Source organism: Mugil cephalus, chromosome 22, assembly GCF_022458985.1.
Source record: "Mugil cephalus isolate CIBA_MC_2020 chromosome 22, CIBA_Mcephalus_1.1, whole genome shotgun sequence".
Taxonomy (NCBI): Eukaryota; Metazoa; Chordata; class Actinopteri; order Mugiliformes; family Mugilidae; genus Mugil; species Mugil cephalus.
This window is the reverse complement of record NC_061791.1, coordinates 13,711,654-13,728,787: the sequence shown is the minus strand read 5'-3', so window position 1 is coordinate 13,728,787 and position 17,134 is coordinate 13,711,654. Positions and strand designations below refer to the sequence as shown.

The 17,134-nt window shown below is 43.1% G+C and overlaps 1 protein-coding gene across 1 annotated transcript in view; it reads left to right on the top strand.

The window, feature by feature from the left end:
* The first annotated feature begins 7,171 nt into the window (after positions 1-7,171).
* LOC125000115 (copine-8) overlaps positions 7,172-17,134 on the top strand; it is a 95,576-nt gene continuing 85,613 nt past the window's right edge. The window contains exon 1 of the mRNA XM_047575487.1: positions 7,172-7,532. Coding sequence (XP_047431443.1) covers positions 7,435-7,532 — 98 coding nt within the window. The 5' untranslated portion in view covers positions 7,172-7,434. The remainder of the gene's footprint in view (positions 7,533-17,134) is intronic.

Genomic DNA, 17,134 nt, shown 5'->3' with positions numbered 1-17,134 from the left:
CAAAACTGTGATGTTTTTGGGAAACATACTTCTCATAAAGAGCTAGTTAAAATGATTAATACCACTCCTTCATCTCTGCAGTAAACATGGTTGGATTGTTTCATTTTCCTAGTTTGGAAATGGTTTCATGGGCTTTTAAGCTAGAATGTGGAAATGGATAATCGGTGAAATAAAAGGAATCATCATAAAAGATTGTTACATCAACATGATTGTTTCAAGTGACTTAGGTGTAATGTTTACCAGATTTTGAGGATTACCTGGAGGATTTTCCCACCATTTTCATGTTGTCAAGAGTCAGAAACTCATGTACTACAAGTTTTTCTGACCCAAGTTCTTCTTAGTTATGTAGGTGATTGAGTTTTCAAAGGCAGCAACTCAGTTTTCCACTGAATACATTCTACAACCAAAGCGGGTAGTCAATGAGCGTAGCATAGCAAAGATTAGCACAAAGACAGGAGGAAGTGGTGAGAACCAAGTAGCGCAGCTTTGTCGGGGTTAAATAAAGGTTAAATAAACCACCAACCACTGCTACTTTGCTCTCAGGCGCAATCTGGCTTTTGATAACATTTAATCAAATGGAAATGTTAAAATTGAAAGTAGTGGTCTTGTAGGGGTTCATATGTTGGAAATGTTTTTGTCAATCTTCACCATGTTTATGAGAACAGTCCATAAAACGGGCCAAACTCTCAGCATTTACTCCGTGGCTTCTGTGTATCAGCTGGATAGCCAGGAAGCCATTGACCTTTTGACCTAGCCTAACTAGTTAGCTAGCTTGCTTTCCTAGCTTCACATGTAATACGGAGACATGAGAGAGGTATAAATTATCATCTAATAGCGTTGTGCATCACAGCATGAAGATTATGACAAGCATTTTTTTTTTTTTTAATGACACAACTAGGCAATAAATAGAGCATCAGCATCGGACTACAATGTGCCCCCGTGTCAACCTGTTTATTCGATTTGGTTCGGCAATTCGATTATGAGAATGCGTGAAAACAAATTCTTGGAAGACACCTACATGTCCTCCTGACATGACTTTCATAATCACAAATTCTTTCCACCCAGCTTCTTGTTGATGTTTCCTGTACACAGGAATGAAATAGCAGCACATTACCGGCAAGTAGCGTTCAATCCTGACAATCAGGTTTCACCGGAAATCAATAACAACTCCTCAGACACACTGCGTGGGCTCCTCTTTCAGTTTAATTGCAGCGTAATGTCTGATGAGTTTGGATAATATATCCTACTCTAATGTGTTCAGTGAATACATTGATTGGTGATGTGTGTGGCTAACTAGGTACTCTTGTTTCACAGTTAAATCTGTCTGAATAATGGTATTAGTACTGTGACAGAGGCATTGTATTTACCCAGGAATTAGAATCAATATAAGTTCATTTCTTTGCGAAATAGTCTGGGATGGTGTTTACGCTTGTCTCTCTATCCATTGCTCTTTTCAGAACAAAGATAATAAATGAATGCTATATATGCAGTATACAACACTGTGTATTTCTCTGCCTATACCTTTGAGTTAAATGACTGCATCATTAACACTAAGAGATGTTTTGTTTTCTGACAGTCTGTGGAAATAAATACCTAATTTGAATTTTATCCTTTTCAATGCCGCACTGAAACCCGGGGACAGAATCCGTGAGACACAGCTGACACAGAAACAAGAGGAGACATGTGTGGAAATCAGGCAGAGGCAGCCAAGTGGTAGTTAAAGACGTTTTTTTTCCTGAGCGGCAATGAGGCTCAGGAGGACGAGGTCAATATTCACCACCCCGGCTCCCCATTTCTGAGCATCCACCGAGTGAATCCACCGGCTAAAAATACCAGCGCTGCCGCTTTATGACCAGAACTGATGAGCCGTGATACGGCTGCCTGCTCTCTTAATGCGACTACAGAAATCAACCTTGTCCCCTCTCAGCGGATCGCAGTTATCAAGCAAAACAGATTGGGAAGAACAACATTTTTAATACGCCTGTTAAAGCCTTTTAGCATGAAATTAGAGGGCAGGGCCCTTGAAAGAAATGACATCTTTGTTTCACTAGCTGAGTCATTTGAAGTTTCAACAAAGAAAGCAGCAGGGGGAGGTGGGGATTAACAAAACCTGCAGGGGAACGAGCAGTAGGAATGATAGTGTGCAGGTCAAGTGTGGGCTCTGATCGATAGGATGGAGTTGAATTGAACTGAATCATCTGCTGAAGATCGCTCCATGTAAGCACAGAACGGTATTAATTGTGTAAGTGTCAGTGGCTATTAAATCCAGAGGGCTCTCCAGCTGAACTCTGTGCAGCCGAGAGTAAATTTATCATTGCAGATCGTAACCAGCCGAGACATTTAACACCAGGGCAACATTTAGGCACAGCTGAGCTGAGAGACAAACATGGATTTTAAGCAATTTACTCAAAAACATGACACAACAGTTCAGACCTGCCTCAGTTTATTTTCACTACTACCAACTCTGGGGATCCCAGGCAACACCAGCAGGTTATTAATTTTACTTGAAGTGAAACAGTTTCACATGTTCAATATAAATTGGCACAATGCATCAGCATCTGGCTATGTTAGCATGATAACATTATCATTATTATTATTATTGGAGCTAGGAATGACCATATTTGGACAACAGGGTCTAGCCTGAGGAGAGCCTGCAGTCAATTAGTGTAACTTACCCATTTTGTGTGTTTTTAATGCCATCGTGTGGTAAGTTTTCAGAAGAAGCGAAGCTGAATGGTAAGTTAATACACACAAAAAAAGGATCACACTCTAATATTTTGCTGAGCCGTCTTGTTGTATGTTGTGTGTTTAGAGCTAATTATTAGCATACCAGCGCTTTTTCTGTCTTCATATCTTTACGTCTACCAGGATCCGTCCTCAGGTGCTGAAAGAGAAGATCGAGGGCTGTCACATATGTACGTACACGACGCCTGGAGAGCCACAAGTGGTCCAAGGAAAAGATAGAGGTTGTTTTGAGGGCTACAACGCAACCACTTTTGCTTATGGACAGGTTGGTCAGCAGGCCCCCTCAGGCTAACCATGTTGCTGCATATTTAAAAAATTTACCCTGGCATATACCCTATTTGTGTTTTCTTCACTGTAGCTGTGTGAATGCAAAAACACACAAGCATTCACGCTGGCACGTTCGCTGACGTCTTCATCGCTCAAGGGAAACAGATCTGCCTCCAGAATCCACAGATTTGTGGTAGCATGTGACATGAGGCTGATTTCGTTATTTTGTGTCATAAGGCAAGTAGTAAAGGTGTGAACATTTCATTAAACCTCACAACAACTTAGTTTAGTTTAGCTTAGCATGAAGAATGGAGGGGAAAACGTCTGGCTTGGCTTCGTACTGCATATTGTAATTTAGCTGTGTGGAATTTTCTTGACACTGCACAGCCAAATAACAAGAATATTAGCCTCGCCTAAAACTCCAGTTAAACATCTACTTTATCATGCATGGAAGCATAATTTAGTAAATGAACATTAAACTGTATCAGAGAAGGTGTGAAACTAGAGAATTAAGATCATGAAACTAAAAGAAAAAATTTACTGTGGTAATTAAACCATTAATCAAATGAGAGTACTACACAATCTGGCTTTGCCAAGGAAGCAATCCTGACTCTGATTGGTCTGGCCTGTTGGCCATTTGAAAGAATGCAGAGTTGATGCACTTCCACACAGGCTTCCCCTATCAGATCCCCTATACCCTACGCAATGCAAGGCATCACAAGGCAAATTTTTTTGGTAGAAGCTGTGATGCTCCCTTATATTCCTTTACATAGTGATCCATTAGAGATTACACCTGAGGTGTTCTGCTTTAATTGAGATGCATTAGTTGTTAGTATCATGGTGGTGTGTTTATAATCACTGTATGGTATGTGGCAATTTATTCAGAACAAATAGCTTCATGTTTTATGCATATTTAGGGATTCAGTGTCTGAATTATGATTAATGGATTAATGGGTCTTAACATTCTTGAGGCATAGACTGGAAAGTTTGTGTGTGTGCGTGTACGTGTGTACTACTGAGCCAGTGCTCAGTCCAGTACCGAGGATGTGAGGCTTGCTCACCACAAATGGCGCCCGTGTTTCTTGTCTGCACTACCTGCACACGTGTCCGTCTTCTAAGTGTGTGTTTGTGTGTGTGCGCGAGACACCATCCACCCCACCCGCCCTCATGGATGTAGGGCCACGATGTTTGCCCAAAGGTGCTGTCACGGTTTTCACCATCACACCACACGTCGAAGTCAGGGTGTGTCAGCGCGTGTGTTTGTGCGTGTGTGTGTGTAAGACAGCTATATTTAGAGGCAAGCTTTGGCCAGTAAACACTCTGAGCAATGATGCGTCATTTTAAGATTCCATGACTCCATGGTCTAAACATAAAGCTTACACAAAACACACACAAACTGGTGCGACTAATATTATAAGCCAGGCATTTTCCTTCTCCCTCGCAGGGCCGTTTGGGATACCCGAAGTAAAAATGCGTGCATTCATTCGTGCCCCTGTTTACCTGCACATGTCAGAGAATACAGTGTGAGTTTCGTCTCTCTTGATAGCCCATGTGTGTTTTCTGATAAGCCCTCCCAAAGTTCAAAGTCGGCTTCTTTCGTAAACACACACACACACACTGACAACACAGCGTCCTCATAATGCGACTCTCCTCCTTATCCCTTCGTATTCATCATGCTGTCATTCTATTCTCTGCCGGCGGAGGGTCCCTTTCAGTTAATTAAATAAGATTCTTATCCTCATGGCGTGGAGAGAGAAATAAAAGAGGGTGTTATTATTGTCCAATGTTCATCACAACACCAATAATAATAATAACAATAATAATCTCCTCGCAGATTTCTGAGAATAGAAAAGTTTGGGAACTGGATAAAACGTGGAGCTACAGTGTGTGGGTTTAAAAAGTTTAGGAAGTTCCCTTAAAATCAAATGTGGTAATTCCCCCTTTTTTATGTCATGCAATATACATCAAATGAGGTCACCTAAACACCAGTATCTGATTCTATTTTGCAATTAGGAATTTCCAATAAAAACATGCTGGTGACTCATCCTGCACTAGGGGATGTCCAGTTCAATGCTTTCTTGAAATGTTAAGTACACAGCAACGGCTCACTGTAACGTTGACTGACATCGCCTTTCTGTGGACTACAATGTTGCACTTGAACACACTGCAAAGAATACGGGCTGTGTTTGTTATTGAAAACCACTGAAACCTGAAAAACTACTATTACCTGGGAGGCTAACGGGCTGCTAGGAAGAACTATAAACTGCTGTACATAGCTGGCCTCTCTTGAGTTGGTCCACAGTTCATTCATTCTAGATGAACTGGTTGTTGTGAAAATATTCAGATTAGATGAACAAGGTAAACAAGAAAAGACTTCTTGTTTACATTCGCCAGTTTGTCAGTTTCTCTTCTCGGGCAGTTGTTTGCTTTGATCGGCCAATCAGAGTGACAGTCTCAGTCCGCTGCACATTTATCGAGTTGAATCAGACGAATAGCTAACCAAGTAGCGACATTGGGGGCCAAAAGATGAGCCACAGATGCTCCACACTATTGGTCCCAGGTCCCGGGCTGGTGATGGACTGCAGGTGTCCTGCAACACTGTGCCACTTGGGTGGCTTGGTGTTGGGCTGCTAGTATCCTGCAACATTGGGCCACCGATGTTTCTGGCTGCTGGTGACCCTGACAGGTTTCCTGATGTTGGACTGCCAGTATTCCGCAATGTTGGGCCACGGGTGTCCCTGACCATTGGCTTGGTGTTGGATTCCTGGTATCCCCCGACACTGTGCAGTCGATGTACCTGGCGTCTGGTGCCCCTGACCATTGGGTTGGTGATGGGCTGCAGGTGTCCCGCAACACTGTACAGCTTGTGTCTCTGCCTGGCATCCTGCAGTGTTAAGCCACTGATGTTTCTGGCTGCTGGTGTCTCTGTCCACCAGTGTCTCTGACAGTTTTCCCTGATGTTGGACTGTCAGTAACCCACAATGTTGGGCTACCAGTGTCCCTGACCATTGGCTTGGTGTTGGAATCCTGGTATCCTCCAACACTGTGCCGTCGATATACCTGGCTGGTGGTATCCCTGGCCACCGGTGTGTCCCTGACCATTGGGTTGGTGATGGGCTGCAGGTGTCCCACAACACCATATCACTTATTTCTCTGCCTGCCAGCGTCCCTGGTAGACGGCTTGGTGTTGGTCTGCTAGTATCCTGCAACATTTCTGACAGAGTCTTCCTGATGTTGGACTGCCAGTATCCAGTATCCCACAATGTTTCCCCATCACCAACATCAAACTGACGTTCAGTGATTAGTATGGTATGAGAGGATATGTGAGGATCTCAGCTCGAGCATGTATGCCCTCGCCCCAGAAACATCATCCTCGTGGTTGCTTTCTTCCTTCCAGTTTCATCCCTGTCTAATCTATCAGTGAACTCCACAGCTCTAGGCGATGGTGATGAACAGAAAGCGATCTTTTCCTCACAGCTGTTCTCCATATGGGCTCAGTCAGCTTCCATGGCGCAGTTGATGAGGAACAGTGGACCGTGGCTCCGTTGACCACCGGAGCTGACCAATCAGACCAGGATTGCTTCCTTGGCTAACCCCCCCTCTTTTGCAGGAAGTACATAAACAAATACTCGATTGGCTATTTCAGAGGGACTTTAAGAGTGCACTCCAGTGATTTAGTATTGTCATAAAGTTTATGGGCTTGAATCGAGTAAAATATCTTGTAACACTAGAGAATATATTTCCCATTAGGCGGCTTACGATAATGATCACTGACATCAGGTCACAGCCAAAAACAAAAACAAACAGTTGCCTCCCCACCGCAAAACATCACTGAGCTATATGTGATTTTCAAGGAAACTGTGGTTAGGGGCTTTTGGCGCCAACAACCCATAGCAAACTGAACTGAACTGAACTGAATTGAACTGATGTGAATAAGAGCATTGAGGGCAGGGGAAATGTGTGCGAGCACAAGAGGACACGCTCCCACAGGAAAGACTTTTCATGACACATTTATTCCATGTGATTGATCGGTGATTGCATCATTGTCATCACTTCCATCCCGGCAAATGTGAAGCTGCGGAATTTTAATGAACCAATAAAAAAGAAGTCAGCTGAACTGAAGGAGTGAGAGGCAGACAGCGAGAGAGAGTGGGGGGGAAGTACATGGCAGAGGAGGCAAGGAGGAAAGAGGGACAGAGGAATAGTCACACAGAGGAGGGAGAGAAAGAGAGAGTGACATCACACCTCCCAGCCTCTCTCCCTCTCTCTTTCTCTTTCTCTCTGGCACCTTTGCTCCACTTCTCGCCGAGGAGGCGCACACACACAGTTCCTCGCTGTTCTCCTTCATAGCTCGTCAAAAAGGGGCTGGACCGCGGCGAGAGGGGAAACGGGAAAAGCTAAACAAGAAAACATTTTGACAGGATGAACAACAGTTTCCTAAACATGGCGTCGATAGGCGACTTCGACCCGCTCAACGCGTCTATCCCTGCCACCAAAGTTGAAATCACGGTGTCGTGCAGGTAGGGAAATGTCTCTGTTTCAGCCCGGTTTTTAGTCAAGTGGGGGGTTTACGGACGTGGAGGCTGCTGGAAGTCGCACGGACTTCCACTCCGCACGAACAAGTTTCTCGGCTTAGTTCCTGCGTAAATGTTTGTAACGGACCAAAAAAATAAAAAAAAATAAAAATAAAAGCAGCGTGGAGAAATGCCACGTTTGTAACCGTAATTTTGCCAATGTGACACTTTACCTCCACTTAAAATGACTTGTTTAAGACCTGGGAATGATAATAACACAAAAGCCAGACGGTTGTAGCTGAACTTCATGCGATCATGCGAACACTGAATGGTGAAACCCGTCATGTGAGCGCAAACTCGCTTTGTTATATTGGTATGCCGGCTCTTTAGTAAGGAGGAATGCATTCTAACAAAACAGTCCTGCGCTGAATCATAGCATCGTGAATGTTATGCAATTCTGTTTGTGGTGCTGTTAAATTGCACTTAATTATGAAATAGTTTATTTATTTATTTTGTTTGTTTGTTTACCCTTGACACTGACTAAAACATTGCTGTCAAAATGATAGAAAAACGTGTAACACATTTTTATAGTAACCTACTACATGTATAAAAAAAAGTTGAATCAACAGCTCTCTCTTTATATAATCTAGCTTCAGGCCTTCATGAAGCTAAGCTTTAATGCAGGATCTTTACACTGGAATGCCTTCGTTTTCACTGGTGTCCCTAATTAACTGGCAAGGGGGTGTGTTGTGTTGTGAAGAAGAATGTGTGTTAAGCCTGGTGGATACAGTCACGCTGCATATCAGCACAAAGTGGTAATGTCCTATAAAAACACTGCAGGAAAGGCAAAGAATGTGCAGTTGTTTGAATTGATTTCCTGCTGAAAATGTGAGTTATTGTGAATTATTGAGACATTTTCTGCCAGTGTCAGTGCTCCTTACAGCTGGTTTGAAGGCTGTCATTGCGATTTTCCACAGCTGACAGTCTCGCTGTTGTTTCCGGTTGGTTACCTGCCATGGGTTTGTCATATCCAATGCATATAATATGTGTAGGAATTGTCTTTGTAATGCCATACAGTTATAGTGTGCGTGTGTGTGCATGTGAGTGCGCTGACTGATGTGATGGAGACAGACAGACAGGGGAAATCGGCGCACAGGGCTAGTGTTTATTTAACCTCCTTTGGACGGAGGGGTCTTTTTCGTTCTGGGAGGATTTTCCTCTCTGTGTTCAAGCAGCTAAGCAGAGAATGTGGTTTATTTCTGCCAGGCTGGTGGCCCACAGTAGGATACAAGCTGCACGCTTCACAGGTCAGCGGAATGTGTTGGAGATCCCCCAACGAGGGAATCAAATGAGTTGAAATAGCCATGCATTGTCGTCCATAAAAGGCACCTGTAAATGATTACAACAGAGAGAAAAGAGCTGACACACAGTAGTTTTGCACCTTTGAATTAAAAATCTGTTACAATATTGGTGGCATGTAATGTGATGCACTTTTTGTTGTTGACTGCAAAATTTGAATGTGGAGATACTGATTGAAATAGACCAGCAGAAATGCTGAACTTTTTCTGAGTTTTCAAAAGCTGTTTCCAGCCCAACCTTTGAAAATGAAGCTGTTTTCTGTTTTTTTTCTTTCTGGCAGATTTCCCACAGCGTCACTGCATTACTGTTTTGATTTAATGTGTCTCTGAGTCCCTGAGAACTATGTGATCTCTGTTTTGTTGTTTTTGGTGACATCTGTGGCCATAAGTGGTAATTGCAGGCGTGTTTTTGAACCGCAAAATCAAGGACTTTCATATAATCTCACCAGCGTATCATGGACTCCAATCACCAGCTTTTATCTGAGCTGGCAACAAATAGTGTTTACTTGCCATACAAATATTTAAATGTGTCGTGCTTTCCCCTTTAGTTTCCAGTGTGCCTTACAAATTCCATTAAGGTTGTGATTAAGTTGTTTACAGTGTAATCTCCCACTCTTTACGTGGGATTGACGTTATACACGATTGCAATCCATCTAACACAAAGCAAAGGTCAGTCAGTCTTTGGGTTCAAATTAAACCAACGGAGCACATTTTCTTTTACATAGCACAGAAACAATCTCATCAGTGATTTAACTCTATGTGATGTTACTGTTGCTCTATATGTCTTAAGGCGCGTATGTATGGAAAGAGACTAGCAGTTATGTGAAGGCAATAGGAATGTGTGATAACTTATCGTACATGATTTACCTCCAGAAATAATCCGTATGATGACAATTTGTCATCTCGTGATAAACGCAAGTTGATGACGTAGGCGCACTCGATGTCGCATTAGCCCTAGCTCACCTGTGGCTAAACGAGGTTCCTCGTGATTCGGATAACATCAGGTGGACGTGGAACAAACTTGTCCCATTTGCAACGTTTGCCAAAAAAAAAAAAAAAGTTAATGGCTAAGGATAGCAACACAACAAATTTATTCGATCCCCTGAGGTACAACCACAAGCCAGAGTACGACAACCCAGTACGACCAATACCATGGAATGAGTTCGGCGAGTTGGATCCCGCTTCACTTTGACAATGACAATGTAAAGTGGGCTGGAACAAATTTGAACTTATCTTAACTTTGGGGTGATTCAGTTGAGGTGACGATTTGAGTACCCCCACATGTTTACGGCAAAGAAAACCTGTCCATGACTTATCCTAACACCAAGTCCCCCATGCTGACCAGGTGCTTGAGAGTCGAGTGAAACCAGATGGAGTAGTGCCAATATTGATGGTACATGTGACTACAAGGAAAGCACTATCCATAAACTGTCAGTATATTTATCTTCTGCTTGTTTCACTCTCAAACATTTTGGATTGGAAATATACAAGAGGGTCCATTTAGGTAATTAGTCTCTCGTATAACCACTAATGACCAACTGTCACCTGCCAAGTCAATCGGTACGTCTTACCAGGCCTTTAGACGAGGAATCTGTTTCTACCCCGCCTTTTGTCCGTTGCATACTGTACTTACTGTATTTCCAGAAGGTCTCAGTACCATCTCCTTAGTAACAGAGAGATCATGTCATCTTCCAGGAGAATATATGAACGTGTTTGCAAGAGTTGGCTAATGTCTGAGTCACCCGGCTCCTCGGCCGGGCGGGGAGTGTGTTATGGTGGCTGTCCTCCCACCTCCAACAATGAGGGAGAGCAGGACTGCCATGGTTACGGCCCGATTGTGTGTTGAAGTTATGGCGTATACGTTGTTGTGTGTTTTGTTTCATTGTTTCTGTAAGGGGACGCGGTGGGCAACGTAGATTATCACCATGGTTACCACTTTTTAAGTTTCCTTCTGTGTGTGTCGGGGGGGGGGGTGTTAGATTTTTCAGAGGAGACATTTCAGAGAGAACGACATGCATGAGTGGTCATCATATCAGACTGATTGTTGATGTAGGATGAGAGAAATGACAGTCTTATGTTTGGTGTATCTAATGGCAATGGGTGCGAATATCTCCTATTATTTGATGTTGCTTATTTACATTTCAAACACTTGGAAAGCTTTAAATTCCCTCTGGTGTAAAGATATTTCTTGAAAAATCAGAAACCGGAAATCTCCCAGTGAGGAGCATAATAGTCTCCCATTTAGACACTCAGTGACTTCTTAACTTTGAGACCTTTGCAGCAAAGTAAAGCGAAAGACTCGGAGTCCGAAGCATCTCGTGTAATTGTTCAGTCATAACATGACCGTTCCTAAAATATCGACGTCTTCTTATGCGTGCATCTCCACCTAATAGAACTCCACATAATGCTCTTATTCCGTGGAGACATGAAGTACGAGCTTGGCCCAGACTCAGCAGTGAGCTGGAAACACTTTTCTGATCGATGGGGGAGCCAGAGGAATCGGCTGGGATCGATACACTACCAGCCCTGCCTACTGCGTCGCACAAAAGCACACAGGCATAAAAGTCTGTTCGCACACAATGTATGCCGAGCCGCAAAAGGAGAATAAATTACTCCCTCATGCACTTTAGCATTTGCCACCTACACTTTGGAGCCAGTGAACAACGGACCCACTTGTGAATGGCCTTAAGTCCCAATATTCCATTACAACCATTGATCGAGGCGGCACACAGGTTGTTACTTGTTTCTTTACAGAAAGGGGAAAAAAAAACAGTATTTCTTCTATTTTATTATTTTTTTAAAATAATATTTCATATACTTTTATGGCCAGCTGAAAACAAATTTCGGTTTCAATCTAAACCGTGATATAATTTAAAAGAGGAAGTTATATGAATTTACCAATTACAGTTGTCTTTAATGTTGAGTTTAGCTACACAGACAAAAAGGTTTTAAACATTTATCAACACGGAAACCAATAGTGATTGACTTACTTTGGAGCCACCCTTAAGTGGTCATTTGAGAGTCTTTGGTTAGCCTGACTCAGCCACATTCAACTCTTATTATTATAATCTGTACTCCTCTGTCCATTATGTTTATGGCCATGATAACATGTTATTTTATAACCTATCCAAATTAAGGCAGCAACTATTTCATAACTGCATCTGTATTGCATGTTTGGACCTGTAAATCATTTACCGGATGAGTTGCACGAGAATGTTCTTCGCTAGGTTTCTAGAGTTTGAAGTGGCAGTTAAAACTACGAAATATCTCCATAGCTTTTTTGTCGGATCATCTGATCGAATAATCAACAAATTGCTTCATTGCTGATTGATTCTTTAGTCCTCAGCAGAATTCATGGACTATTATAAAGAGTTTGCAGCTGAGAGAGCTTTAAAGAAAACTTTATTTCCAAGCGTCGATCACACTGCTCGGTACGCCTTTCACTTTCTGCCTCTTTCCCTATGACACATCACAGAATTTACAGCAAACATTGTAACTCTTGACTGTAATAACTCTCAGGTTCTCTCTGCTCATCTTCTGTCTGCCCCCTCTCCAGTGCTGAGCGATGAGAAGGATAAAAAAGGCTTTTCTGTAATCACTGTTGCCACAACATATTGGTTGCGGTGTAAGTGATAACCTGAGAGCGAGCACGCACGACGCGTAGCTAAAAGAGAACACAGGAGTGACCGTTGTGGCCGTACAGATTGTTCCTGATTTCAGGAAAGGCTGTTTTGAAATATAAAAAGAGGCCAAATTTAAAAACAAGGTCATATTTGTGCAGGCCTGAAGGCTGGAACACGCGACTACTGTGATCCTAATGGATTCACTCCAAAAATGTGTCATCGCATCAGCCTCAAACCACAAGTAGTCCTGCGGCTTTTGGTATTTCTGTGCGAGGGTTGCTCGGGCTAACCTCTTTGGATAGCGTAATGTTTTTCCAGATGGGTTGTTTACGTTGGTAGATGCACTCTGTATTAGAATTAGTTTATCAGACTATAAAGTCTCCGCTCAGATGATGATTGGGCAGTGTCCACGCGGATTTGAAATGTAGCCTCTGACCATGCGTTGATCCCTTAAGTGCTGCCTCCGGGAACTACAAGTGAGGTTCTCCTGACTATTAGAGCCGACCAAACCCAGAATGAAGCCGGATCACTGCGCACTGAATGGAGGCTGCCCACACGGAGATCATGTAGCCCACTGTTCGAATCTCTTGGGCCGTGGATGTAATCGTGTGCTCATTATGTTGATGAAGAGGGCAATTGTATTCTGTCTCAGAGTGGAAAACCAGCCTGGACAATGGCTAAATTCTCCTTCCCAACATCTCAGTGGGGGTATTAGTAAGGTCGGGAGTCACTCTGTTTGGAATTCAGTAGGGCTGGTGAAGATCTTCTGGGCCAGTCACATTGAAACTTGCCCACAATTGCCAACAGTCCTTAAAGACCACCGAGTACCATATTCCTTCGTCCCCTCACTTGTTTCTTTGTCTCAGCTCTGCTGTTTCCCTGCGGCTGGTGTTACATTAATAGTGAACGCAGCCTGACAACACCTGGATGAATCCGTTACAACATTTGCATGTGATTTCCTGCTGCCAGCTACTTTTGTTCCCTCCAAACCCTTATTAATATGCCTGATGGAGAATTCATCCAGATGAAAAACCAAGCTAGTTTTCAGTTCTGGCGTCTGGGGATGATTTAACCCCGTGATGTGAGGTGAATGCAGTTATGCCCATGTATAAGGAAGGATGACTCCAGCTCCAGACGCCAGAATTAGGTTAAAATAACTGTCTGCTGTAGGGAAACACTGAAATGAATAAAGACAGACTGTAATTTTTTTTTGGCTGCTGCTACACTCGCCTACTCCGTCTGCTAATCTGTCACTTTTCTGGCTCGGCTTAATTTATATCCAGAGTAAAATTTGTCTTCCTGTCAGTTAGGCCATCAGTCATTTAGTTGCCTACACAACCTGTTTGAAGAACTTCATCAGTTCGTATTTCTGTGCCTGTAGCTGTACGGGTTTGTGTGTTTGTCTGGTGTAAACACGCCGTTGCCCTTTTCAGACTGCATTCTGTGTATTTTGGAGTTCACACTCTTGCTTGGTGTTTTTAAAGTAATTCTAAAATATCTTTGTTTGCCGAAGGTGTTTGTTTGGATGGCAGGCTCACCTCTCTGCAGGCTCAGTTGTACTTTAAGCATTATCAACATAAACAAAATTGCCTGAGCCAAACACAATTATTTTGTGTTTAAGACTGATTCAATCCAAGAGGTGTGAATCTTGACTGGCCTCGCTATGCTATTCAATTATGATTCACCTGTCAACTCATCAACACTTTGAATGCGCAGCGACTCTCGATGGACCCAAGTGATTCACATTGTATTTACTATGCATGACTTTCTTTTTTAAATCATGAACCTGCTATACATATATATATATGTATGTATTTCCTAATGTATAAGGTAGAGGAAATCTTTACCCATAGTTCCCTGAAGAGAACTTTTGAAGCTCAACGTGGGTGGCTCTCTAATTCAAAAATGGCAAAGGGGAGGCGAAGCTTAAGTGGAGCCGTGGGGATAAAGTGAAGAAGAGCAGATGACGCCTAGACAGCAGATGTAATTTAATATAAAGTTTCACGTCTGTGCAGTTGACATGAAAGGAAAGTTTATGTACAGAGACCTAAATGTGTTTGAGTTTCATGGGGGCCGATACGCTTTTGGAGGTGGCCATAAGTGGCCGTTTGAAGAATTGCAGCTTTTGTTTTTTTGTCAGTCAGTCATGTTGCTGAAACCTATAAACTGGACTAGAACTGAGTGATCTTTTTTTCTTTCTTTCTTTTTCAGAAATGAATAGATAAGTTGACAGTAGCTGCTCCGTTGCCAGTTTTTCACGTGCTTCACAAGTGCTTTGTACGTGTTTCCATTGGAAGGTGCTTTGCGAATGAGCTGTACCTCTCGTAAATTCTCGTCTGGCGTTATCTCATAATTCTCTTAAATACTAATCACATGAGACCTAACTTTGAGGAAGGTGGACTTCGAAGGAACTGGTCACCCAAAAGTCGCAATGTTTCCATTTTGCTTTTGCGCTACACTTTTATATCGATATGTCGGAAAAAAAACGCCTCATGAATGCGTAAAAGTGTTTTAGCGACATTTCAGAAGTTTTGTTTTTGAAATGTAGCTGTTTCCATTACCAGTTTTTTATTGCGATATTTAGGTTTTTGCGGATTTCTGGGGGTGATGGAAACACAGCAAGTGGCACCTTGACCGATTAACTAAGCAGGCTCAAGATGAAAACGGAAAACGTTATTGCCGAAATTTGTTGTTTTTCCTCGAGGCGTGTTGTAGACACAACCTGCTTCTCTTGCTTCCCAGTAAGTTCATATCACTTTCCTTTGACATTTGCCTCCTTGTAATCTGATGATTACATTTAAATGTCACAATGCTGCTTTGCTGTCCACTTATGGTCAAAAAACATCTCCCATCACTGTTACTAGGATATCATTTTTTGTAGGCTGCAAATTCCCAATGCCTATAATTGAGAAATTCCCAGATCTTTATGTAATGAAGTTGCCTATAAGTCGGCGCTTATTGTTTTTTGTTATATAACACTTATTTGGAACTGATAGGTGACTTTTTTCATCATTTCCCGTGTTAATGTTCAGAGATGCAGGTCTGACTTTACAGACTACCAAACCCCTACCATAGAACACTGCATTGCGGCCCTAATTCAACTTTCCTCAAGTCAAGAAAAACTTTTATCGATCTCACCATCAACTGCTATGCCGTTGTCCTTGTGCGCGTGCATCGGTGTGCGCAAGGAAAGAAAGCTGAAGTGCCATTGAGACCAAAAGAGGCTTTCAGGAGAGCACAGTGAATTGGCTCGCTCTGTTCGTGGGAAGCAGACAGAGGGAAGACTCTAGAAGTTATTGGGCCGCGGCCAAGAAAAGGATGAAAAGTAGGTTGGATGAATGTAGGCTGTGTAATGATGGATCGTACAGAAACAGACAAGAGAGTTTGTTAAGCTGAGTTGATGTAATCCCTGGGAAAGGATTATTTATAGTTAGATTTTCAAAGTATTTAGTGTCGACGCGTTTGTTGAGATAAAGTGGAGCTAGCGTTGTTTTTACCTGGAGGATATATCTCTTACTGAGGAGCACATGCTCTAGATTTTATTCCCCCTGCGGACTTCACACCATTGATTGTATTGATCCACAGTGGACCTTTTGACTTGTCATAGCAGGACAAGCACAGCTGAAACCAATTCTGTTACCATGCCTCGGTTTGCATTGCCATCAGTCAGCATGCCCAATAATAATAATAATAATACTGTAAAACTAGAATGTATTTTTACTGTTATGTTAAACCAGTGCCTTTCCTTTCCTGTTCTGCCTCTCTTGCAGAAACGCCTCGTCCTCACGTCCTCGTATTTTGCGTGAGGAACCACTTACCTTGCACATCCCACCCTTTAACATCACGAGTCACGACCGCCCAGCTATCTATTTTCAGGTTGCTCACTCCCACTCCGTCTATGAGAAGTGATTGCGTTGACCTTTATGGCCCCATAGAGCTCACATAATAGTTTCTCCTATTGAAGACGCCGCTGACAACCGTCACTTTGAAGGCAAGACAGAGTCGCCTGCTGCGTGCCCGCTCGACGCCGACAAAAAGGAAAAAGGAGAGCACACAAAAGGGGTTTGCGCGCGGTGACGCAGAAGCCGATAACTTTTCTCCCGTCCCCCTCCCGTCTGTTTACATGTGGTTCTCAACAGCGGGGAGCGCAAATGATTTTGGATGAGAGCACAGTGGTGCTGGCAATCACTGAGACAAAGCTATATTGAAGAACCCTGTCTGAGCTGGGATGAATTGACGCTATTGTCTAGCTTGTCTTGCTCCAGCTCGGTTTCGGAGGGTGCTGAGGAGTGCATTAATGTGGATTTGTGCTCCCTACAGGCTCGTCTGTAATCAGGTTTGGGCTTTTTCCAGTCAAGTCGGTAAAGATTCATGCGCTCTGAGGAAATTACTATCGACCCTGGCCCTTCTGTTGTCCGCTCACCGCGGGTGGTTTTCTACATAAGTCACCAGACGGTATACGCACTGTGTCACAACACGCCTCTGTTCGTCTACTGTACGCCTCATGCCTCCACACCGACCCAGTGCCTCCCCTCCATCCGCTAAGCTGCTGCACGGCTGCACTGAGAAACCGGAGTGATGAGGAAAAAGCCGACAGAGAGGGAGAGAAGTCACAGATAAAGGTCAA